Consider the following 25,447-nt stretch of genomic DNA (forward strand, 5'->3'; position numbering starts at 1 on the left):
TAGAAAAAAAGAAACAAAAAAATAAAAAACAAATGGAATTGTGAGAAAGAACCCAGCAGGTAAATATAAAAAGAGGATAATGAATTAAAATCTAGGAAAAGACGACAAAAGAAAAACAATCAAATAAAAAGGAAAATAATGAACAAAATGAGGTTGGGCAATATTAAAACATTGCATGTATATACAGTATATATGAATGTATATATTTAATTTTAGGGGTTAGTTTTTGACTATTGGTTTTATTGTTTTTGGGTTGTTCTTCTAGCAGCGAGAAGTAGGCAAGATAAGTCATATTCAGCTCAGTTCACGACAGCTATCATTTAAGTCAAGTCATGTTTATTTGTATAGCCCTTAATCACAAGGAGTCTCAAAAGGCTGCACAGACCACATATTATTGCAAACCACTGACTATTACACCATCCCCTGATCTAAAACCTACATGAGGGCAAGGGAAAACTCAAAAACCTCAACATGAGGAAAATGAAGCAACCTTGAGAAGGGACTGCACATGAGGTAATCCCCCTTCCAGGATGACCAGGCTGCAATGGATGTAGCATTAACAAACAATACACAGACATTGTTAACATGAAATATTGGTCATTCTTAAGCTATAGATTGAAGTTAAAATAAAAGTTGAAATAACTTTTATTACAGGCAATTGACCTATTATTTTACTTGTTTATTTCTGATTGAGTGGTTTCCTTATTCATCTTTAAAAAAATATTTTATTATCTTGTTTTATATTAAAAAATATGTTTGAAAACAATGAAATGTTTTATTAGAGCTTTTCTTGTGAAAAATCCTGATGCCTCCAGGTCAATTGATTTTGAGACCCCTGCTCCAGACAAAAAAGAATCTCGAGATGGCGTTAGCTCTTGTCACCCCCAATGGGCGTAACAAGCCCGTTTTGGGGGGTGCTCGTCCAGTGTCACTTAAGGTGAGAGTATGTTATACAGTTGTCATGTTGAACTATTTAACCACCTGATACTATGACTTTGTTAACAGATACAAGTCCTCATTCTAGCTGCGTGGAATCAAATGCAACAACAAGCAGCTTAGCTTAATTCTTGCGTGTGTGTAACTGCAAGCTATGTGTGTGGTCATCTTCCAAGCACCAGCATGGACATTCCGTTTTTTTCTGTAAAAAAGCACCAGGTTCAGGTAAGAGTCTATTACCCACAAAAACTATAAAGAAATACACAAAACCTATTCACAAATGAGAGGTGACACTCCTGTTCAGTGTTGAGTGATCCTAAGTCGTGCTTGTCTAAAGTCCAGCCTTGGGGCCAGTTACGACCAGTGATCATATTTTTACTGGCCCGCGACTAGATGATGACAGTAGTCCTTTGGCCACCTTGCCCTCGGCTTTCTGTAAGAACTTCAACACACCCAATTTCCAAACTAATGACTGAATAAAAAAAGGCAAGTTGACTGTGAGGGCCACCATTTTTTTCACTGACATCCGAAACAAGCGAGTCTGCCAAGAGACTACACTGTAGCTATTTTCAAAGAATATAATATCTAGAGGTACTGCCAGACGAAACATTCTGGCAACCAATATCTAACTGGAAACGACCTCTGTGAAAGGGTGAAGCAACTGGAAGCTGTTCTAATGGCACAGCAGCGCATTTTCACGAGACCCTGCGAGGCCAATGAAAATGCAACAAGCTAAGTGGTCCCGATGCTTACTGCCAAGGTTTGCAAGCCTTTCACTGAGGGTGAATTTATTAAGACAGTTTAAAGATTGGCAGGCTGAATAGTTGGCCCTCACATATTTTCAGTTTACCAAATCTGGGCCGCTTTCTGAAAATTCAGGCACCCCTGTCTTAAGTATAATGAAAAATAATAATATTAATATCCAGCCAGACACTCATGGTACTCAGTGCCCCCAAAGTTCTAAACTTAAAATTGCCCCTCTCACCCCCTAACTATTTTCAAAAGGCATGAACTACCACAGAAAAATATTAAAAAAATAAAACAAAAGTTGACAATGACACAACTATCCGTACATCCAGCCATTATCTGCACTGCTTGTCCTCTAGGGTCACTAAGGTGCTGGAGCCCATCCCAGCTTTCTTATGGCAGTGGGCAGGGGACACAGACAGACAACTCACTCGATCATTCTCAATTTGGAACGATGAATTAACCTGATATTCATGTTTTTGGAACATGGAAGGAAACCAGAGTCCCAAGAGGAAACCCACGCAAGCACGGGAGGACATGCAAACTCTGCACAGAAAGGCTGGCAGCTGGATTTTAACCCATAACCTTAGAACTAACCCCTCAGCTGCCGGGCCACCATAACACAACTAATGACTCAACAAATTCGCCTAACAGACCAGACTATACACTAGAGCCTCCACAGACTCCGGCGCTATGCCGCAAGTGAGCAAAACCTTGCTAGGAATCAATTCCCGGGAGTCGGGACATGGACTTTTGTGTGCGCGCTGCGCATGCGCACGAGCATCCCGCAACAGGGGCGAGGGAGGGCGGGAGTCCTTGCATGGGGAGGTGGTGGAAGAGGAGGCGGAGAAGGCGGCTGCAGTTGCCGCTGCTGTAGTCGGAGACAACCGAGAAAGCAGCAACCGAGCGAGCGCGGCGGTGTGGCGAAACACAAGGCATGGCGGGGCCGCAGGACTTCCAGCAGGGCAGCTACTGTCACCGGAAGACGTGGCTCAACCTACTACCGGGAATATTGCATTTAATTCTTACCTGCGTGCAGCACGGAGGAGCTCAGAGACAAGGTTAGTCATAAAAGAGCGATACATATGTTTTTTTCCTCCCTCGTAACGTCAAGTAACGAAATATGACAGCGCTCTCGAGTGGGGCTTTAAAAAAATCCTGTTTACGCTCCAATTGCGCTCACATATTATCAGCGTGTTACTGCAAAGTATTTTTTTCGATTTGTTTATACAAATAACGTAACACAAAGGTTTGTTTGTATGAGCAAGTTGGGTTAGCCGTCATGCTAACGCTTCCTGCTAACTAGCGAGCCTTTGTCAACGCTATGCCAAGTCATGTCACCTATTTAGCTCGTTTAGGTGCTTGCTATATATAGTGAGTCAATGTAATTAGTGCCGAAACGTCATTCGAACGTTGGTAAATAAACAGCTCACCTCTCAACTCATTGGATGTGTTGTTTTTGTCGCCCATTCAAAAGCTCTGACTCAAATGTCCTCCAGCGTGGTGGAGGTCTGGCAGCCGGAGGATGCAGACACGCTTGTCCCGCTGCAGGTATTTAATACGACTGTGTTGTGAAAGGGTGTAGCCTACGCGGCCGTTGTTGAACGAGAAGTGGTTTGTTTTATATTTGACCCCAAAATGCTCAAAGACGGAGCACGTGTATGACATCCATTGTTTGGCTTTACATTGCACATGTGTGCACGTTCCCCCTCCTCCTTTGTCTGCGTACTGCATTCACTATTATTGGAATTTTATATTTATTTGCATGTTGTGCATCGGTTAATATTTATATGTCCTAATTAAGCAATGCAAACTGTACCTTGGTGCCCCACTCTGCCTGCGGCTTACCCCCCATGCTCTGATCTACCCTCCATTATGGAGGTGCAGCTGCACATGGAGGCAGGCGCCCCCACGACCCCTTGCAACGTTCCTTCTAAAAAAGTCGTTAGAACACATGGCTTCGACATTTTGAAGTATTAACATCTATACTATTTGCTTTCGTTTCAAAATATGTTTAAACATATGCATATTCTATTTTTTCACAATTCTTGTTCATTAGTTTTTAATTGAAAATAGGCTGATACAATTTTTACAGTATTTTAAACAACCAATGAGTGATTAAATCAGCTGGTCAAATATGATAATAAATATACTGTTAAATCACAGCATTATCACAATTCCTTCACATAGAATCTTATTGGCTCGCATACCCGGTATTATGGCCTTAACCTGCTCTAATGAAATGTTCAAGCAAGTTATTGCATAAGCACACGTTAACCGATTACTCCTGGCGAGGTCCCCAGCTGACTGTCATGTTACCTGAGGGGGTGTTCAATGGCAGTGGGCGTGCCTTGTCTATACACTCTACCGCCTTCGAGTAATTAGACCTGCATCGATGCTGCTAGTAAAGATAAAAAGAGAATTGACAACATGTCATGATTTCCCAGAAAATACAGTCTGTCAAAATCGAAAAGGCTCGTTGAACTTTACACAATAAACTGTGTGTAACACGTTGAAACTTGTTATTATATTTGCATACATTTAAATTTTGCAACAAAGAGAAGAGTTGTGTTTTTGTGAGTCAACCCTTTGGAAATATATGTTCCAAAATGCCTTTAAAATACAGAAATGAGGATATTTTGCTTGGTGTTTAGGGCAACTTCCTTTTAAATTGTCCGGCAAGATAGCCATGTGCAGGCTTGTAATAAAGGGTGAAATTTAATAAAACCACTTGGCTAAAAGCATGAAATTTTGGCACAAGAACCTACATTTGTGATGCCACATTTTTCATTAACAGCAATGGGATGAGAATGTTACACATTTGAATTTTTCTAACAAAGGTAAAAGACTTGATCTCGCCTCACGTGTTTTCAGACTTTCGGTAATTTTTTTAACATTGAAATAAAAGATAATATTAGAAAACTTTTTCAAATATTTTTTCATCCATATATTCACTATTGACTGTTGTATACATGAGGGATGCTATTTGCATTATTTTATGAGGTGTAAATCTTTCAGCAATGCAAGAAAAACGGGTCAACTTAAGTCTTCCTTCAGATCTGTCATTGTATTTCTGCTTAAGTTAATGAGTATTGTATTTTTATGCATTTTAAACTCATTTGTTGAAAAAAAAATGGCACTAATCACATGACTTATCCACTTGCGTGTAGCTGTTGTCAGTTATTATTGTGGTCACTTAATCCTTTAGGATGAGAAGAAAAAACCTGACGAATTTCTTTATTCCTGACTGGCTTTTAAATTCCATACATTTATTAAACAGCGGTTTTGGTTTTCATTCCATTAGAGACCAAACTTTATAATTTAAGTTAGGCGGGGGCGATATGGCAAAAATTGTTAGTTGCCTTGCATGGCTGACGCTGCTATCGGTTAGTTAGTGTGTAAAAGGGAAAATGTGAAGCACATCGTAAAGCGCTTTGGGAGGTCTTCATTGACTTGAAAAGCGCTATATGAATGCAGACCATTTATATCACGAGAAAAAAAATTCTTATCCGTCGATATAGGTATTTATTGGGATAATTATCATGTCCTTTTTTCTTTCAGATTTAAGGTATAATTTTTGCCCCTGAGTGAAAGTGATATCCGATGCTGCTTCAACTCCCGTGTGAGCCGCCATTTCTGCAAAATGATTGGCTGGTCCCCGTCAACATTTTCGTCTTGTGAATATTAGTCTGGAACTTGTGTTTTTATCGCGTCAGCGCCCCAATTTCCTCCTGTTGTCAGGTAGAAATTACAGCTTAAATTATCAATCTTTCATTGAACATTTTATTTATTCAATTGGCAAGAATTAATGACGATAATTATCGTTATTGTTCTTACCGCACAGGCCAAATTCAAACGTATACGGTGGAACCTCGGTTATCGCGGTTAATGGGGACCAAAACCACCCGCGATAAGTGAAAATCTGCAAAGTAGCGGCGCACCTTTAAAAAAAAAATATATATATATTTTTTAAAAATTATTTTATTCTATTATTATTTTTTAGACCAGCGAAGGTCTGAACCCGCGAACGTGGAACCACGAAGTAGCGACGCCCCTTCAAAACTGCTTAAAAATACATATTTTTTATTTTATTATTATTATTATTTTTTAGACCTGCGAAGGTCTGAACCCGCTAACATGGAACCACGAAGTAGCGACACCCCTTTAAAAATGCTTGAAAAAGCGTTTTTTTAAAAACTATTTTATCTTATTGTTATTCTTTTTTAGGCCCGCGAACGTCGAAGCGCAAAGTAGCGAGGTCCCACAAGTTTGTTATGCTTAGTCTTTAGATTTCAATGCACACTGCACCAATTACAGAAATACTTTGAAGGAGCAAATGCCCACCGAATGTAACCAGGGGTAGAATTAATGTTTAACTGTGGTTTTATGGGTTTAGGACATTTCAGTAACTGCTAATCTGTCTGACACAATTAACAAACCCAGGGACTTCTTTGTGGGACACATTATTAATTGCGGCCTATAAGAGCCACGCAAATTATTCTTATAATACAGTTAAACACAACGTTATTTTTATTCTGTCTGTTCCAAACAGGTTGTTTTTGAAAGGTAACGTGGATTTTTCTAACCGTAATTTATTTAATCCAGAAACTTAGAAAGAGGATCACCGTAGAGACACAGTTTCCAAAATGTAATGAATCAAACAAAAGGGCACTCCGTTCTGCTTTAAATTATTCTGTCCCCCGGTTCCACAAAAACGCTTTGAGTTGGTTAGGGGTAAGAACCACTGCTACAAAGCCCTATACGGATTCAATACACCCTGTGAGGAATGGAGTAAAGGAGTCTCAAAGTTTAAAATCAACTGGCACAAGTGCACACAGATCCATTGCAGTTTGTTTACATTTTTTCTGTCATTCACAGGTGGAAAGGGGGTCAAGAAGTGACGGGCTTCCTCTTGAAGACAGGTATGTTTGTTTGCGTTGGGCGGGTTTAGCATAAACTTTAGTTTTATTGTGTGATTGTTTACCTTCAGTTGAAAGCTTTGGTCAGAGAGCATGGGAGCCAGCTAACTATATAAATGTGCCCAATGAAATCTCTTCAAACCATACTCGACGGCATGCACAAAGTGGGAGCCATTCTTATTAGGCCCAGGGGTAAAACTGCACGGATGTTTTGGATAGAAATGCATTGACTAGTTTCCTAATGATTCACTAACCGAGTTTGTGGTTTAAATAAAACTCACCACTCTTGGCGGATGTTCTAAATTTTTTAAACAGAAAGTTACTTGTGGACAAATAAACACAAAACAAAGTTCATATTTAAGACTCTTTGGGATGTTTTAAATTGGAAAAAATATGTTGCGTAGCGAACAAGATCTAGACCCAAGAAATGACTCTGAGTATAGTGTTCAGTAGGACTGCTTAAAAAAAAAGATTTGTTTTTGACTGATTAGAAGTTTGATTTTGATCCAAATAAAAATGTATTCAAGCCTTTTCAGTTTTCTCTCGTCTTTTAAAAGAAATTATGTTATCTGGTTTTGTTCTAAAAAACTGTTGTTGGCCGCTTTGTTTAGGCTATGTTATATGTATTGATGGACGAACCAGACTCTGGGTAAGAGAGAGGCACAGAACAGAATTCCTGACTAATTTTAGAACTCCTTAAAAGAAAACTGAGGGGAGGTCCGTCGTTCCCAGCTGCTGCCCCAGCAAAACAAAACCCCTTTTTTCAAAAGCGAGAATCAACAGTTTTTGGTGGTATTAAGCATCATGTATCTCCCGGGGCATCTTCTTAGTTACTCATGCTCTGCAAACAAAGTGTATGGGATGACGAAAATCACAGTACAGTTTGGACCTTGGTGTGAAGCGCCTCAGATTTATGACATGTTTGGATTATGATTTGAATAAGAAAATGCAGCCATTTTAGTTGGTCTATGGAGGCGGACATTCAACCACTCATTGATAGAAAGATTTGTCCCATCCGGAGGAAATTAAAGCCCGGATGGGACTTTGCAGTCACAATCAATCAAGGGTGCCGGTTTTCTTGCAGCTGAGTCGTAATTGGCTTGTACCTGACCAACTGTGATGTCATTAATTAACAAATCAGCCAACCTTTCAGTTGTATAAAAACAGTTAGAAATTGCTACTTAATTTTTGATTCACAATAGTCACATATTGTAAAGCTAATGTTTAATTTGACTTATCCTTTTGAACTGTAAAATTTGGAATGGGCCAATATTCATGGTTTGAAAATTTGCTATGAAGACTGGTGAAAAAAAATAATCGGATATTTACCTATACATAATACTTTCTGAAATGTAACCAAGCCGTTTATTAGCCAGTACTGTACAACGTGAGCAAATACTTTGTTGACATTATGGCGAAGAATTTAAATGAATCAAAGTATCAAACTGTTAAGGTTTATCCCACTTGCAACCAAAATTATTCTTGATTTTCTTCTAAACCTGTATAGTTGCAAGTAGTCTATTTTTTTTTTTTTCGCCTTGGGAGGTGACAGGCAGCTCATTGACCTGCACAGTGCCCGGGCTGCATGACCTCTCGTGTCCATGGTATCAAGCACTCGGCCTGGCCGTCGTCACTCAGCCGGGTAAAGAAGGCTTATCTCAGCACCTCGGCCACTTGTTGCTTAAGCTGAAACGGAGAGTTTGGCAAAGTATGGCCGACTAAATTGTTCAAATAACCAAATGAAAGTAATATTGCGACTTAATTTAAAAAAGAAAATCAGTTTAGAATGTCTTTCTCCAATCTGATTAATTATTATTTTTAAAGAAACTACAACAATTACAAAAAGTACAATTTTTACAAATGCATTTAACACAATTCTCAAGTATAAGGGCCACAATGCAGAACGCAAAATTTACCTTAATTCCCAGACTATAAAAACCCCAAATTGACCAGAAATTTCAAAGTGTGACTGCAAAATCCTGGTGGATATTATTGGAAATACTTAGTATTTATATATGTGTGTTACTATACAAGGTTTTACAGTATACGTTTGTATTTGTGCAATGATTAAAAGGCATTGGATTCTCTCATTATCACACTATATCTACTCACAGTGCCAGAAACGAATTAAGAAAAAATCAATTTCGTCCTAAAATTTCTAAATTAACGCAAAGTCCAGTTATGATTTTTTGGATTTATTTATATCTTTCAGGGTGACTTTCTTTTTTTTTATTCCATAACATTCATTATTGGCACTGTGAGTAAAAACAGGTTGATAAGATAAAATGGAATGCCTCGTATCACTAGGGGTGTAATGGTTGGGTTTTGCAGCTCTCACTGCTGTGACCCAGTTTCGAATCCCTTTGCATGCAGTTGGTCAGCATCATTTTTCGGATGATAAATCGTTGCACCAATATATACCATAAGTGTATAAAATGAGCAACGGTTACACGTGAATAAATATGGTAACCGTCATTTTAATTCAATGCAGTTTATAGTCCTTAAAAAATATATGACAATATACTTTTTTGAGCGTGCAGCTTATAATCAGGTGCGCCTTATAGAGTGGAAAATGAAGTAGTTATTTTTTTAACAGAACTAAGCAGTTCTAGGTTAAATCAAATCATTTTTTTCAACCCCACAAACATTTTATTCAATTTATAAAAATAGTTTTCTGATACATTTACTATGTAGTACATTTGTTTTTGGTTATGTAATCATAAAGCCTTTTTTCACAAAATAAAATGTGGGTGTTTTCTTCTAAATAATGGAAAAAATGTCTACTAAAATATTGATAAAATCAAGTCAATTGCATATCCATCTAAATTCCATTTCATCAATTTAAGTGTTGGTAATTGTAATTGCACTAATTACCGTTGTCGCGTACTTTTTGATGCAAACATAATGCAGTATGTATTTTTCAAGAAATGGTTTTCAAGAACATTTAAACTTCAAAAAATATAGTCCTCCATCGGTCCAATTTTTAAAGGTCAAACATTTCCCTTGAGCGCAAAGTTTGCCCACCCTTGACCTAGCTCTTGTCTTAATGGTAACCTCTTCCAGGGAGTTCCATCGCCTCCTTTTCACTGGTTGAAGTCATGGCAAACATTGACTTTATGTGACTTACATCCAAGCAGGGGGTTAACAGGAGAGCGGGGGGATCAAATAGCAGCTAGCATAACGTGTTATTTTTATACAGCGGCAGTGGACACAACCCTTGCCACACTCTTATCACACAACTTGAGTAAAGGCTTGCACTTTATTGCCAACCAAAACAGCAGCTCCTAAATGTTGTTGGGTTCAAGTTGATCCCTAAAAAATGGGTGATGTGGTATCCCTAGGTGCACATTTGTGCCAGGGAGTCATTTCAGTCCTAAAAATGATCACTGTCTAAAAAAATGCGACCCAGGTCCGAAAATGTAATTCGACAACTTGATTTGTAAATCAATCCAAACTTTTGAAAGTGGACTTCAAACCCAAATTTTAAAACACAAAATTAAACCCACTATTTGAATATTAACTCTAACTTGGAAGTGTAATTTGAAACTCCAGGCATAAAATTATAAACATTAATTGAAAGCAAAATAGTGGCCCAAAAGAAGGGAGATCTGAATGGTGAAGACGCACCGAATTATAAGGCACCCTCTCAAAAAAATAGTCTTTTGTGATATTTGTTCATATAAAGGTCGTGCTGGACTATTGCGCACATAATATTAAGATTAAAAAAAGTGCCGTATTTGCGTATTGATTGATCAGTCGGTAATACATCACTGATATAAAATTGGATGCAGCGGGAATCGAACCATGATCCTGGGCATGGAGTGCATGAAGCTATATCCAGTAGACCAGCAGGGACACAGATGACACATGAAAAAGGCATTCGTTTTCTCTCATCAGACTATTTATAGTCACGGTACCAAATTGTTGATGTTATTATTGGGCCGGGCTGCGAGAATATTGTCAGACATTAAACCGTTTGGGATACAGCTGACTCACAAAGTTTTAACTAAGTTCTCGAGATTCTGATATGAATGATGAGAAAAGCAATGTGGGAACTAATTTGGTCGTCCTTAAAGATATAAATAAACACATTGCCGTACATATTCAAAACATTTGTCACATACGTTTCTTAGTTTGAGCTGACAAAAGGTAAAACAACATTCTCTTTACTTTTAGATATCTGATGCTTTGACTAAAGATAGTGTGCTAATGAGATAAGACTTAATGCCTTTTCCTGTGTCGTCTGTATCTTTAATGGATAAGATCCACCCGACTCCCTGCTGCAATAGGGGTTCGATTCTTGTTGCATTCAATGTGATGCAATTGTGGTCAGCAATAACATTTATTGACTGAATAGTAATTGCACATTCAAATTTCTGGCCAATTTGGTGGTTTTGGGTTTGCCTTATAGTCTGAAAAATGCAGTTCATTCTCCATACCTCCAGCTTGAGCCTGGTACCTTATGCTTAGTGCACATCTGCGCTGCAATAGCATAAATGAACAGTGTGTAAAATAAGCATAACAAGGAACTGTTTTTCATCTCAAATCTCATCCAGGCAAGAGTTCTTTAACTCATAATGAAATACACGGGCAGCCACATGCCCCCGCCCCACTCAGCTCTTTGTGCATTTCTAACCATGTTTGGACTGCTCAGTCTGTTTTAGGGAAGTGCTTGTGAAGGAACTATGCAGCTGCACAGTAAATGCTGTGAATTAGCACTCGCTACTTGCGAGATCAGCAAAATGCAGAGCACTATATTCCTCAATGGCTTTTGGAAGAGCACATTCATGAGCATGTTGCAGAACTATTTGGGGATGATTAATTTGTGTCACATTTACAATACCTTTTGTAACCCCTCCCCCAATCCCAAGTTCAAAGGGACGGTGGGTATTATTTAGTGCCTCCTCGTGGTACAAAAAAACTTCTTCAAAGAAAAGAACAATATTTTTTTGATATAATTCGACAAAATACACATACTATCTTATCAAAATGCATTGGAAAATACTCGAGAAATTTGTGTTTATTTTATACCCAAATAAAAACGGGAGATAAAAAAAACCTTGCAAAAGGCTGGGCTGCCCCAAAAAATAGGAGGAAAAACGTTACGTTTAGTCTCCGTAGTTTGTAGTCTTCCTTAGGTTTCACCATTGCAATACAGTGACATTTAGTAGTTAAATGTTCCACACTGTCCTTTTATCATGGCTGATTACACACACAAAAACAAGATATCAATTAGGAAAACCCCCAAAAAGCATCTAATGGTAGTCATTTCTGTCATTTATCTTTGATTTCCAAATAACAAGTAATTTGTAAACATTGATAACGTTTGAGAAAAGAAAAAACAACCTGTTTAACTGTCTATGTCTTTTTAAATCTAGAGGACAGTGATTTTGTAAATTTTTGAACCCACACTCCATGAGGTATCCCTTAAAACTCAAATGTATTAGGCACCTAATATTAATTGTATGTTTTGGTAAAATAATCTAAATATTTAATACCCTTGCACTTTTGGATGGCCGTACCTGACTAGTAAGCACTCATTGCAGTGTGTCATGGTCATGTTTGGGGAAAAAACCTTTTGTATTGTGTCAAGTCCCAGTGAGACATATATTGACCACCTGTTGGCTATAAAGCATTTTGATGGCATTATATTTTGTTTCCTGTGATTGTTTTGCCTAAGCTATAAGCAGCAGAACACTTGAGCAGCTTGTGTCGCTGGACACAAACCGCAATCTGAGCACTCCGATTACATTCTACCGCTTGATATTTTGCATTGAGTTAGCATGATTCAGCGAGCAAGTCTTGATTTCGACCTTGATTTGTCTGACATCTTCACAGTAACTTGGCTCGAAGCTGCACTTTGGGGATTTTGTCATTGTTTTTTTTACTTTTAGCAACTGTGCTAAATGTAAATCAGAAAAGGTAGTTTTATAGACTTAAAGCTACTAAATAATGCTAAGCCTCTGAAAAAAAAATCAATTGCAACAATGTGAGTTCAACGTGATTCTAAGTCAAAACAAAAAAAGTCTTGTCCACTCTCATTAACAAATCCAACACATCTTGATGTAAATATTTTTTACTTATTTAGGTTTCTCTATTATTGTATGACCGAGTTAAATTCGTATGTACAGCAGGGCAGTATCTAATGACTATTTTGATAGTCGATAGTCACTGATTAGTCGAATAATTGTGTAAATGTTTTTTTCTCAAATTCGGCATTAATTTGATTTAATTATGTGAAAAAAATATAATAAACACAAAATGATTACAATGAAATGCATCTTTTATTGAACATACTTTGGATTCATAATAGAAATAAATGCCCTATCCAAAACCAATTAGGTGCAGTGCTCGATTAGTAGTGAGATAAATCCTTAAATAAACCTCTGCCTATTTTTTAGTACAGGCAAATAACGAATACATTAAAATAAACGTTTTGTTATCCTTGTAAACCAAGAACAGAGTCATTGGCGGCGGCAGAACAGTACACAAAATAAATATTAAATACACAGAGCGGTCAACTGCAAAGTCTGTAACATAAATACTTTACGGCTCTCAACTGTTTCAAATAAAATGGTTTTAACAACTGATGTTTGTCATTTCTAATGTTTTAACAAGTAATGACTGTTTTTCTGACTCCATGTATTTAATTTCTAACATGCTTGTCAGGCACAATCTGGGATAATGCTGAAGCTTTCTTTTATAGCCAAATATATATGTATTAAATGTACAATGCATGTCATCAAAAACATATTCGCTTGAACTTAACTTGAATCTTACCGAAGTAAGTCAGACTCAATTTCTTTCACTGTCCTCCTAAAATCTTACAAAATTGGCCGACTGTCCGACATGCTCTTTAAATGCTCGTGCGTCACCGAGCTAATACGATGATATGCGAGGTCTGCTTTGTAAATTTTGCAAGTAGTCTTTTTATTCGCCATAGGCTAGCTGAGATGCTCACAAGCTTTAGAAGTTTTGGTATGTGTACTTGATGTTTACGCCACTATTTCTGGGTTTGTTTACGGCTCAAGAAAGAGACGCTATTGCTCACGAGTTACTCCCAGCACAGATTATATTTATGTAGAAATGCCCCACTCTATTGAAAAAAACATGTCTGTCTACAATGGTCTTGTCAACTACTTCTAGTATCATTTTTTGTTGACAACGTCGACTAATCTTTGCAGCCCTATTGTACAGCACCGAGTTCTGATATGAGGCTATACATCAAAGTTAATGAAATTCAAGTTAAAACAATGTCTGATATTTGAAGAAGGCTTGAGAAAGTATCCACCGATCAAAAATGGTGACACTATCCTAAATCATATAACAATTGACAACAACTGACAAGAACGAAAGAAATGGCAACACATAAAATGATTTAACAGAAATGAATTAATAAATTAAATGAATGCTAAGCCAAGCGTCATTAATTTGTCCTTGTCATATGGCATATTATATGCAATTGACATGTGAAACCAAAGAAAAAAAGGTTGAAAAGCATAATACAAGGCTAAACTGTGACAAATCAATGTGCTTTAAGTTTACTGTATTGGTGCAAACGTCTGATTTTGTGACAGTTTCAAGCATTATGAACTTATACATACTTAATAACGCTGATAAACCTTCAAATTTTGGGGGGAATGTTGTGATGACTGCTCAGCAGCTGCATCCATTGCCAACATTTGACCCACTTTTTTACACACTGTAGCGTAAATCATTTGTCGCTTCTCACATCTCATCAGTGATATTGCACACCCTCTCACAAATGAAATCCCTGCCCAAGTGCGGCCGTGCTGACGTTTCACAGGATTGCGTGTCGTTTATCTTTGACCTTCCCAACAAATTGTCCATTGCCACGTGCTTAATGAGGCACAGGGAACTCCTCTTGCATTACAGGCTTCTTGTTACTGATCATCTGTTTGTGGAAATGATGTGCAGGAAGAATATTTATTTTGGTTTTATATGTGTTATCATAATGTAACCCTCCTTTTAGGTTGTATGGAATGAGTCTGTTATAACCTTTTATTACTTGGGTTGATTATTATTTTAGTAAATTGATTTTTGTCAAGTTGCTGATAGACAAATAATTTTAAGCAAAAAAAAAAAAACTTTTGCATAAGATATTTCAAAAAATCTGCCTGGAATATTTTCTTTGTGTCCATTTTAAAATATAATAAACACAATTTCTTCCTCATTATTTTTAATGATCTCCCAAAATCTTACAAAACTGGCAGCAAATTGTGATAATTTCACACGTATATTCTTCTATATATTGCATCCTGTTTTTATAATAAGAAAAAACATTGTTCAAACAAGCCAAATTATCTTATCAGGTAGGGGACCAATCATTTTGCCCATTCAAAGGATATTTTCTATTAAGTATGGAAAAAACATAAAATGAGTAAAACATTGATTTTTTTTTTTTTTGGGCTCATTCAAACAATGACTTTAAAAATTTTTTTTTTAAGAGAAACAACTTGGAATATCTTATAGTAAAATACACTTGAAATAAGCAACATGTTCTGCCAGTGATGCATTGTTTTGTTCAGTATTTACTTAACATGCTTTTGATTTGTATCTCAACAGATCCTCTGTATTTAATATGGAGAATGGGAGACCGTTGCATTTCCAGCCAGCGGTATTAATGTTCGGCAATCAGTAAGTTAACCGCCTTCTCTGATGTGAAAAAATGTATATTATTTATGCCCTAAACCATAAAAATATCCCCTCACACTAAAATGCAACCATTTTAAGGTATCTTTAAAAGCAGGTCTTGACAACTACACCAGTGTAATTTGGTGAATCTGCCAAACATCATTATTATTTATTTAATTTTGGTCCCCTAAGGGGAATTCTTTTTCACCGACTGTATACGGTTGGTGCTGTCACAGCAGAGCGTGGGCCAAATGACTGATTCACAGCACCTGGTATTTTGAGGCAGACGGTCACCAGGCTCGACCATGCTCAGCTTCCCTAGATTGGGCGTTCTCAGGGTGGTATGGCCGTAAACGAGTCCTGATTAGTGCTTATTCCAAAAGCTAAGACCGTTCAAAAATTGCATTTCCCAAATTGCTGTGTTACATTGTGTGCAATGTTGTGTATTTGAAACTTCAGGCATAAAATTATAAACATTAATTGAAAGCAAAATAGTGGCCCTATGAGCATTTTAAAACTCAACATATAACCAGTCGATGCAAACAGGCACTCAAAGTACTTGGTGAGACTTTGCTTTTTACATATAATTAGGGATGCGGCAAATTTTCAACACAAAAAATACATTTTTGGTTTTGTCCAAAAGAAAAGAAAGAAGGCTGCTCAAAGAACAGTGCCTTGGTGACATCCCCACAAAAGTGAGGCGAGCTTTGCGAAACTGGCTTTACTTTGGGGGCAGTGTATGCAAAACGGATTCTCTGCCAAGCTTTTACCAACAAGACATTTTCTCCAAGGTTTGTGTTCTGTCCCTTGTGCTTCCACATTTTTGTTAATCGCCAGCCGCACTATGGCTGATGTCGACATGCTAAAGCTACAGAGCTAACCAAACATAGTTGAGATGTTTTAATCCGTGAACACATACTTTGTTTGTGACATTCAGTCGTTTTGTACCCCAAGTCGATTGGCTGATGCGAGCTATGTTCAAGTAGAGTTTAATTTACGGTTATTGGTATTATGTGACATCGGCGAATATGTGAGTGTAACTTGTAGTTGCTTTAAACTACCGCACTCTAATCATCATTTCCCTCCTCTTTCCACTTTCTTATCACTATTCACTCTCTTGACCATAAAAGGTTCAAATGTCCCAAAAATATGTTCTTGTAAAAAGGGGGGTAAGATAGACTGTTCAGTGCAGCAGCCACAATTTTTTTTTTGTTATAACCAACTGATAAGTTTATTCTGCTTTTATCATCGGACAAATGCAAGAATGATTTCATAGGATGGGAGTTCCTTATTTTGACTGTGTTGTCTGTTGTTTGTTGTAATGTTGTAATGACTATTACGTCATTGTTAGTATCGGCTAATCATTTTGCTGTTCTTTGCTATCCACACTTTTTAGGACTGATCTTTTTTTGTAATCTTGAAGATTTAATTTGAAAAAAAGGCGGGGCTCGGAGGAGGGCTTTAGGGCGGGAAGGAGTTCGCTTACCTGAAAGCTTCTCTCCTGGTTCTTCTTTCAAGTTAAAAATCCACTAATCTCTTCTCCACTTCTTTCCATCGTATCCTAAAGTTTAAACTTAACACCCACCACTTAACTCGAAATCCAAAAGTAAAAAGAACTCTGCTAGTGTTATTTATTATAACAGCCCGTTATTTATAATTTCGTACTGTAGCTTTTAGCATGTCAGTAGAAAAAAAAATGTTTTTCTCTTTTAATGGTGTAATTCCGGTGTTGCTATTTTGGTAATTCTGCTCAGTGTTTCACATGTTCTGTTTTAGCTCCAAATTTTTATTTCTGTGCATCCCTACATCTTTCTATCTACCATGGTCATATCTCTCAAGAGGGGTGCCCGACAGCAAGACAAACACATACAATAACAAAGAAAATAAAAGGGAAAAAATGGCAGGGCCCGACAGCTTTCACTGGTTTACCCCTGCCGCATCATACGGGTGCCCAGCCCATCCATAAGAACGCGTCCACAATCCCACTATCCTTTCACAACATCCCTACATACCATGTTGAAAGTAATGCTGTTTTGCTGCATCTTCACAATCTCACAATGGCTATCTCATACACCTGAATCATTTTATAGCTCACTGGAATCAATGATCTAGGTCCTCCTACTAGAGCCATTTCTGCAGTGACTTAACTTGCATGCATGCCAGTTTACACACATCCCTTGAGATCTTAGTAACTTAGACCCAATGACTTTGCAATGATGCATGTGTGGTGTGGTGCCACTCAGCATACTTTTTTTGCAGGCCGCTAGGGCTACCAAGAGCCGAAAACATACATATACACAACCCCAGCCTGGAGGGTCCTGTGACACTCCTGTCCATGTTTACGTCCAGCAGACACTTTCACATACCTTCTTTCCACAGAAGAGTAAGTGCACTTGGAATAATATCATTATCACTCTCTATTCCCTGAGCTCTTCAAAAGACATGTTTTGATGTTGTTTGTTCCAGGTTATCCCGCCCAGGGGAAAAACATCTTTTAAACTTATTTTCCTCCCATTTGAGGAGGGCAACATAGAAAACACATTATTTATAAACACATCGGCCCACGGGCTGCTTTCATATCAGGTTGGTGAAATTGTATTACATTTTACATTTTGGTTAGCTTCTGATGGGTTTATTCTTGTTTATGTGCTACAGGTTGGAGTGTTTTTTTTTACCTAATTTTCTAAGATTTTTTTTTACATTTAAAATGTAGAACAATTCTCATGAGATCAGGAATAAAATATAGGAAAGTTTTACAAAACTCCAAAACCAGACTAGGTTTTTTAGAATATTAGGGCTCCAGATTCTTTTGAGCAGTGGTCATCAACTGGTCTGACTTCAGGACCCACCAATATACCCTAATTAAAAGCTGTGGCATTTATTCACACATAATTACCTGAAAACCCTAAACAACTTCAAGTAAAAATATTCTCTTCAATGCTCAATTAGCAGCATTTTAATGGAATATCAACAACTGTCAACTCGCATTTGCAGGGAATTGTTATCAATCTACTGTTAAGGAGTTGAAATGATTTCCAGTTATTTTTTTCTCAGGATTATTTTGCATGGGCGAAGGCCCGCCACCCACTGAAAACGGGTGCCTTTTGAGCAGGAGTTTTCAACCTTTTTCTAGCTGAAAGCTACTTTTGTTAATAAATGGCGCAATGGGCACCCAGTTTGATATGCATTTCTAAAATAACTTATTAATAATAATAATAATAATAATTATGTTATTACTATGTTAATACTATGTTATTACCAGGTTCATTATTGAAAGTAGGGTTAAATAGACTCTGTAAACCACTAAATATTTTACTAGAAAGTCACAATGAGCCAGCACTGGTGAGCTATTTTTAAAAAAAGGCCTGCGGGAACCTCAGCTCTCCCTAGGTGGCACCACGTTTGAGACCCCTTGTTTAGCAGCTGTCATTGACATACGTTTTGCTTTGTCCAATTCATGACATCCCCACATTAGCTATTTAATACATGAAACTCTTTTATTTGAAAACAAAAAAAAAAAAAAAAAGTTGAACTTGCCCGGTTAAATGCTGCCATAATTTCCTCTAATGCCTCGTGCTCTTATTAAGACTTTAGACTTTATTTGGCATCAAACCCACTTAAAAAATAACAAAGTATCGTCTCTGGCACTTAAAGAATTTTTATGAGTACATCTATCACCTTGCAGGACTTCAAAACAACACTTTAGAACAATGTTTTCTTAAACAAAAATATTTCTGGTTTTCCCCATTTACATTCTTGTAAATGTCCCCATCCACCAAATCAAAAGGAGAGGTTGCTACAGAGTAACAGCTACAAAAATTGGCAATCATATTCACAAATGACCTTGTAAATACTCTTATCAAACCGATAAGAAAAACATCTATTACTGACATGTGTGTCTCGATTCAACCAAGTGCGTACTTGTGCTGTATTTTAATTTGGTTGTGCTGTGGTAAACTAATAAGTGTAGAGGATCCATTTAAACTGGTCTGTTTGCTTTTTCATCGTTTGTGTGTTTGCTTGCCAATTTAAGTATTTGTCAGGAATTGGCCTCCAACCTTAAAACAAAAAACAAAAGTAGCTTTTTTGCTGCTTGGACCACTTGTTATTGCCAAAATGTAGCAGTTGGCCTTTGAGGTTATGGCCGTTTTGTGACAATGTTGCCGTTTTTTTAAAATAAATTTGCCTTTTCAACAAATCTACAATCCTGGTTGATTTATGGGACTTTTATCAATTGTTTAACGTAAAAAACAAAATTCAACGTCTTTGTCTTCTTTGCTGTATTTAAACGCCAATATAAAACCAAGAAAAGGGGAGTGGTTTCCAGTTTCAAGTTGAACAACAAGGATCCTTTTAAAGTCTACCAGAAATGATAGAGCTAGCTAACAATTCAAAGTTGGGTTCCTAATTAAGGTAATTAAGTCATTAACATATTCAAGTTTGACGATTGACTGAAACAAGAAAAATGTAAGCTTAGTTTTTTTAGCCCTCATCATCCGCTGCCTTTGAAATGGATCCGGAACTCACCTGGTTATTTTCCTGAAACTGACGTGACTGGTTAGGTCCTTTGATTCATAAGTATAAATAATGTAATTTCCTTCTCCCCCTATTTCATAGGTCTTTGGTGTCGGTGTCCACCAGGGATCATTAAAGTCTGTCCAGAGGAAGGACATTGAGCTGGTGTTCCCTCACATCCAGAGCATCAAGCTGACCCAAACTCAGGTTTGCATTCACTCATGTGGACAGCAAGGCGTTTCCCAAAACATACTCAACATTTTGCACAAAGAGCCTTTTGTGATGCCATTAAAAGTGTCAAATGAGCAACTTGGATGACACAACACAGTTCAAAAGTGCAGAAAATGCTCAATTTAAACATCAAAGACTCGAATGTTGCTACCAATAGCAATATAAATAACAAAGATAATATTGGTGCGTATGCTTTAAAAAGTGAAAATGTACATTGTTCCGCTAATGTGAATGTCAAGACTTAGCTCACGCAAGAGGAAGTTGCCGACAGTAAATGCTCTGTCGGCATTTCTGCTGCACATTTCAATAGAAAGATATTATGTAAGTTTACTGTACACGATTGGCAACCTTCAAATTGACAAAATAATACATTACCTGGCTTAGAAAACGTGTCTATTTATAAATGTTATCCTTTCATGATTAAATACCCTTTTACGATTAATTATTAAAGTCTTTATTAAAAATACTTAAAAGTATTTTATTGATTTATTTTGATTAATTATTATTATTATTTATTATTATTGTTAATCATTGGCTATCGGTGCGTCCGAATGGGTAGGTGTGAAGTACATTGTAAAGTGCTTTGGGAGGTCTTAAACGACTTGAAAAGCGCCATATAAATGCAGAACATTTACCGTTTATTGAACGATGGATTACAACAACTTCAGATGATTGTCATCAAGGTGATGGTTAACATATTTGCATATCTGTTAATTATTCAAATATGATTTTTATTTATTGCAAGCAGTATTATTTTAGTGATATCAAGAGCAGATTGTCGATAGGGTTACGGTTAACATTTCTGCATATCTCAAATAGGGTCAAGATGTTTTCGAAAATGATTTTTTTAGTGAAAAAATTGTTTTATCATATTAACAATATTAAACATTCTCTAAATCACATTTAAAGGATTGATAGCACATTTTTTCCTATTTTGTTGCGATTTAAGCTGAAAAGAAAACGTTAGATTTTATACCCAAAGTTTTTCAAAATAGTATCCTATGATAGGATACATATTCTTAACATTGATTTTGATACGGATTTCTGTAATAGAAATAAACCTATTAACTTGATAATCAAAAATATTTTAAAAGACCAAAAAAGAAGAGGAAGAATACCTTCTTTTTAGTGTTTACATTTGTAATAAATGCTGAAAAGATGCTGACAACAAATGCACTGCAGAAAATAGTAATGTGTAATGTGGGTAATTTCTCACATGAACAACTGCAATTGTCTTAATTTTTTGATGTACCAAGATGTGTATGTGTATATATGTGTTTGTGTATATGATATACAGGATATATATATTTATACACACAGTGTTTTACATTTTACCTCTGAAAAGTGATGGGTCCCGGGGACTCGCATGCTCAAAAATTCATGTGTCCCAACAAAGATCTATGGGTCCCCAAAATTTAGTGTGATCCATGTCCTTACAAACTGTCGTATTTTCCCATACAAAATAAAAAAAATCTTTTTTTTTTTCCAAACATGTTTATTTATGTAGTTTAACATGTTATATTGTACATGTGTTTCCTCATATCATATATATTGTTAATGAACATTTTGTTGTGAGACACTGAGTTGCTCGACATGAATGAGGATTATTATAAAAAAAAAGTTCAAAAATGAAGTCGCTTGGACGTTTACTGTAGAAGGAAAAAATACATGCAAATATAATTAAATAGAATAATACATTTTCTTATTCAAATTATTAATTCATTTTCTGCATTGAATTATTGTTGGTAATATACTCATTCAAAGGGATCACCACAAACCTGTCTTTTTTCATTTTCTCCTTTTATACCTACTTTTTTTTCTCTTCTTTATACAACATAATCATTCGTAATATAATGTATCAAAGCAAGAGAGCTGTTTAAGAGCCGGCTCTCTTTAATGAGTTGAGCCGAAAAAGCCGGTTCTCTAAAAAGAAACGGAATTTCACTACATAACTCGAACTGGAGATCGGCGTGCAGACGAAAACTCGAACCGCGAGACCAAAACAACAATGGCGGATCTGCCTCACGAAAAGTTTGGAGTGCGGTAAATCTTTGTTAAAAAATGATAATGACAATTTCGTGTCAAAAAAGTTGCGTCCCGGGAACGCACGTTGATTTGACACGATGCGTCCTCAGCAAAAATACTGCGTCTAGGACGCAGGGGCGCGGGCAAACGAGGACACTGTACATACATATTGCATTAACACTGAGATAGATGTCAAATATTTGACTGTGAACGCTAGTGCAATATTTGAAGAAAATATTAACGCCAGCGTCTCTTATTTTACTCCTGCAGGAAGATGTGTCCAACATCACCATACTGGGTCTACAGCTGGAGTGTAGCCTACCCAAAAGTTTTTTCATCAGTTCACAGGTACATGCTGTTCCTATATCATTTAAGAACCTGAGCATCCAGTTCCTCACTGTGTGTGTGTACTTTTATTACTTCCAACTACCCCTCCTCCTGTCTTAGGGGTCCTGCCTGCAGAGCGAGGAGCGCCTCAGTCTGCAGATGGACCTGTCCTCACGCGGCGAGCAGCCTGCCGACTTGGACAAGCTCAAGCCTTATGTCATTGAGCACATCCTCTTGCTGCTCACGGTCCCCACTGCCAGGCACGCTGCAGTAGGTGTGTGTTGCCTTCTTTGCCTAAGGAAAAACTTGCACGTAACTGCATAAATAGTGTTCTGGACTACAAGGCGCACCCAAAACCCCTAAATTGGCCAGAAGTTGGAACATGCGGCTTATAATCCAGTGCATCCTATATGCTAACAAAAAAAAAATATGTTACCATAGTTGTGCAATTTTTTGATCAGTCAATGAAATGATATTGCTGACCACAGTTGCATAAATGTGTCAATGGGGATTTAACTGGATAACAATGGTAAGAGCACCAAACTCTAACCGCCATGCCGCAAGGGTCATGAATAGCATAACATGGGATGCAACAAGAAGTGAACCCGGATCGCCGCTGGGAGAGTGCTGTATTCTATCCACTAGACAAATAGGAATATAGATGACACATGAAACTGCATCAGGTTTCATCTAACAATCCCACTACTTTCAGTGACGTTACCAGCTATGTTAGACATGTGAGAAAACAAAAAGTGATTAAGATTTGGTATATAATTCAGTTGTACTTTTTTTAACTTTAACTAAGAATTGTAGGTGACAAACGTTTTGAATATTTGCGGCCATGTGTTTGTGTCCTTCAGGACGATAAAATAACTTTCCGCAATGCTTTTCTTTTTACTCAGTTCTGAAGACCCAATTACTTCCCACAATGCCTTTTTTATTGTGTTTATTCAGTTCAAAATCTTGTATGCTTTGTAATTACCTTGCTAGTTGGCGATATAGTACTGTATTACAGTGGTCCCCAACTTTTTCGGCACCACCGACGGATTAATGTCTAACAACATTCTCGTGTCCCAGCCATTAAATAACATCAACCATTTTGTATTGTGACTAAATATAGTGTGATGATGAGATAAAACCCAACACCTTTTCATGTGATGTCTTTATCCTGAGGGGTCTAGTGGATAGGTGCGGCGCCCGTTACTTCTCTGTTGACGCGAATCTAATCTGACATATTACGACTACAGCATTTTTCTATTGTTTTGTGCAACCCCAGCCTGTTTTGTAGTTTTAATTCCATGCGCCCTATAGTCCGATATGCTTTTATATATGAACAAATATTACAAAAGCCTACTTTTTGTGATACGTCTTACAGTCCGGTGTGCCTTATTAGTGCGAAAAATACGGTGTATATTCAATTCATTCTCCGGATTTGTAATTTGTTTCATCAGCAGATGTTCACTAAGCAGTGTTTTATGTCTCTTATGACCAGTTTTACTTTTAAAACAATTGGTTTATTTCAATTGTTCTAACCGTTTTTCTTGAAATTATTCCTTATATTGTCCGTTCTGCTGCAGGCGAACCAAAAATAGGAGTTTATATGCAAAACTCCGGAAGCAAAAGATTATACATAAAGGTGAGTTGTTTGTTTGTTTCCTGAATGTATTTTAAATGGAAAATGTTTGTAACGGTGTGTTCATAATCTAACCAGGACATGCAGTTGCTGTCTAAAGTTGACGCCCGTCTGGAAATTAATCGGGTTCTCCTGCGTTCAGAAGCGAAAAATTTTACCGAAGTGGCAACGCTAACCTGCAGAGGTAAAATTCTCCTCGTAAAACAATTGGGTTTTTTTTGTACAATTTTAGCTTACCTTTACTACTTTTGTACGCATTTCCAGGTTCTGTGCCGGGCCAAGGAAGCAAATGTGTTAGTCATATCAGTTTAAAGATTCTTGGCAACCAGATGACGCATAACCTGGCTGGATTACATATCACACATAGGTATTTATTCTACATTTAGTAAATGGTGGAACATATTTCAGGTTGTCCACAAGTGATTTCATTAATAAAAACAGGGGTAGAATAGCCGAAATAGATTACAATAATACATTTACTTTTATGGTTTTTCTATAAATAACTAGCCTACAGAATGCATTTTGCTTTTAATATATTTTTGGCAATGGATTCATGGCATACTCATGGCTCCCAGTCATTAGAGACTAGCGTGAGTTGTTAGCGTCATTATTTGACAGAATAAGTATTTGACTGTTTTTTAAACATGATTAGAAAAAGGTCAGAAATGTGCAAATTAATTAATGACTACCAAAACATATCAAATTAATCCGATCATTTTATCTGCCTGTAGGTGGAGCACGGAGGACCTTTCCAGCCTTTTTCACATCAAACAAAAAACAACAGAGGAGGTGGAACTGTGGCTGACCAACCCTTTTACGCTGCCGCTCACCATTACTAGCGCCAACCTCTCGCACAAACTCCAGAAGGCAATGAAGGTACTTCTAAATTCCTGAGCAGACCACGTAGGGGGGTTTTTATGGGTTATTGATCTATCTTCGTTATTCATTATCCGTTATCGGTCAGTTCATAATACGCTACAAAGCCTAGGAGCCGGGACACTTACTCTCAGCCAAAAGGCCAAGCTAAGGTCCTAGCCCTAAAGCCTTGCCGCGATCATTGCGAATGCACCGTTCCCGGTGGTACTGCAATACCGGGCCGATGCGTGGAGTGGACAGAGCAAGCTCATATTCCATCTCCGAAATGCAAAAATCAAAGAGGCCAAGCTAAGGACCTAGCATCAAATGGCCAAGCAAGGTCAAGAAGGCCAAGCTAAGGACCTAACATAAGGTACGCCGTTCAAAAACCACAACCGGCCAAGGCCAAGCTAAGGTCCTAAAGACCAGACGACATATGAAGAGGCTTGTGATTAAGGGCTTTAAAGATAAATTAACAGTAAATATTTCGTTTACACACTATTTGTAGTCATGGTGCCAGTTATGTTGGAGTAGAGATAATGTTATTTCTTTTTTCACAGCTCTAATAAAGCACTTTAAGTGATTATTTTTGGAAAATGTGCGG

At 37.3% G+C, this 25,447-nt stretch overlaps 1 protein-coding gene and 1 pseudogene across 3 annotated transcripts in view; one reads left to right on the top strand and one right to left on the bottom strand.

Moving 5' to 3' along the window:
* Positions 1–2,511: 2,511 nt before the first annotated feature.
* Positions 2,512–25,447, top strand: part of tmem131l (transmembrane 131 like) — a 39,725-nt gene continuing 16,789 nt past the window's right edge. For 2 of the 3 annotated variants that reach the window (XM_088342115.1, XM_088342116.1), the window contains exons 1-13: positions 2,512–2,744; positions 3,161–3,234; positions 6,562–6,605; positions 15,189–15,260; positions 17,517–17,640; positions 17,724–17,840; positions 19,875–19,979; positions 22,299–22,376; positions 22,476–22,629; positions 23,933–23,991; positions 24,067–24,172; positions 24,253–24,355; positions 24,720–24,864. In XM_088342115.1, the coding sequence (XP_088198241.1) occupies positions 2,621–2,744; positions 3,161–3,234; positions 6,562–6,605; positions 15,189–15,260; positions 17,517–17,640; positions 17,724–17,840; positions 19,875–19,979; positions 22,299–22,376; positions 22,476–22,629; positions 23,933–23,991; positions 24,067–24,172; positions 24,253–24,355; positions 24,720–24,864 (1,305 nt within the window). In that variant the 5' untranslated portion in view covers positions 2,512–2,620. The remainder of the gene's footprint in view (positions 2,745–3,160; positions 3,235–6,561; positions 6,606–15,188; positions 15,261–17,516; positions 17,641–17,723; positions 17,841–19,874; positions 19,980–22,298; positions 22,377–22,475; positions 22,630–23,932; positions 23,992–24,066; positions 24,173–24,252; positions 24,356–24,719; positions 24,865–25,447) is intronic. The other variant, XM_088342117.1, reaches the window with a different exon arrangement.
* On the bottom strand, positions 25,047–25,187 carry LOC148361441 (U2 spliceosomal RNA; annotated as a pseudogene).

Source organism: Urocampus carinirostris, chromosome 8 (assembly GCF_059441175.1).
Source record: "Urocampus carinirostris isolate Australia breed hairy pipefish chromosome 8, RoL_Ucar_1.0, whole genome shotgun sequence".
In the NCBI taxonomy this organism is placed as follows: Eukaryota; Metazoa; Chordata; class Actinopteri; order Syngnathiformes; family Syngnathidae; genus Urocampus; species Urocampus carinirostris.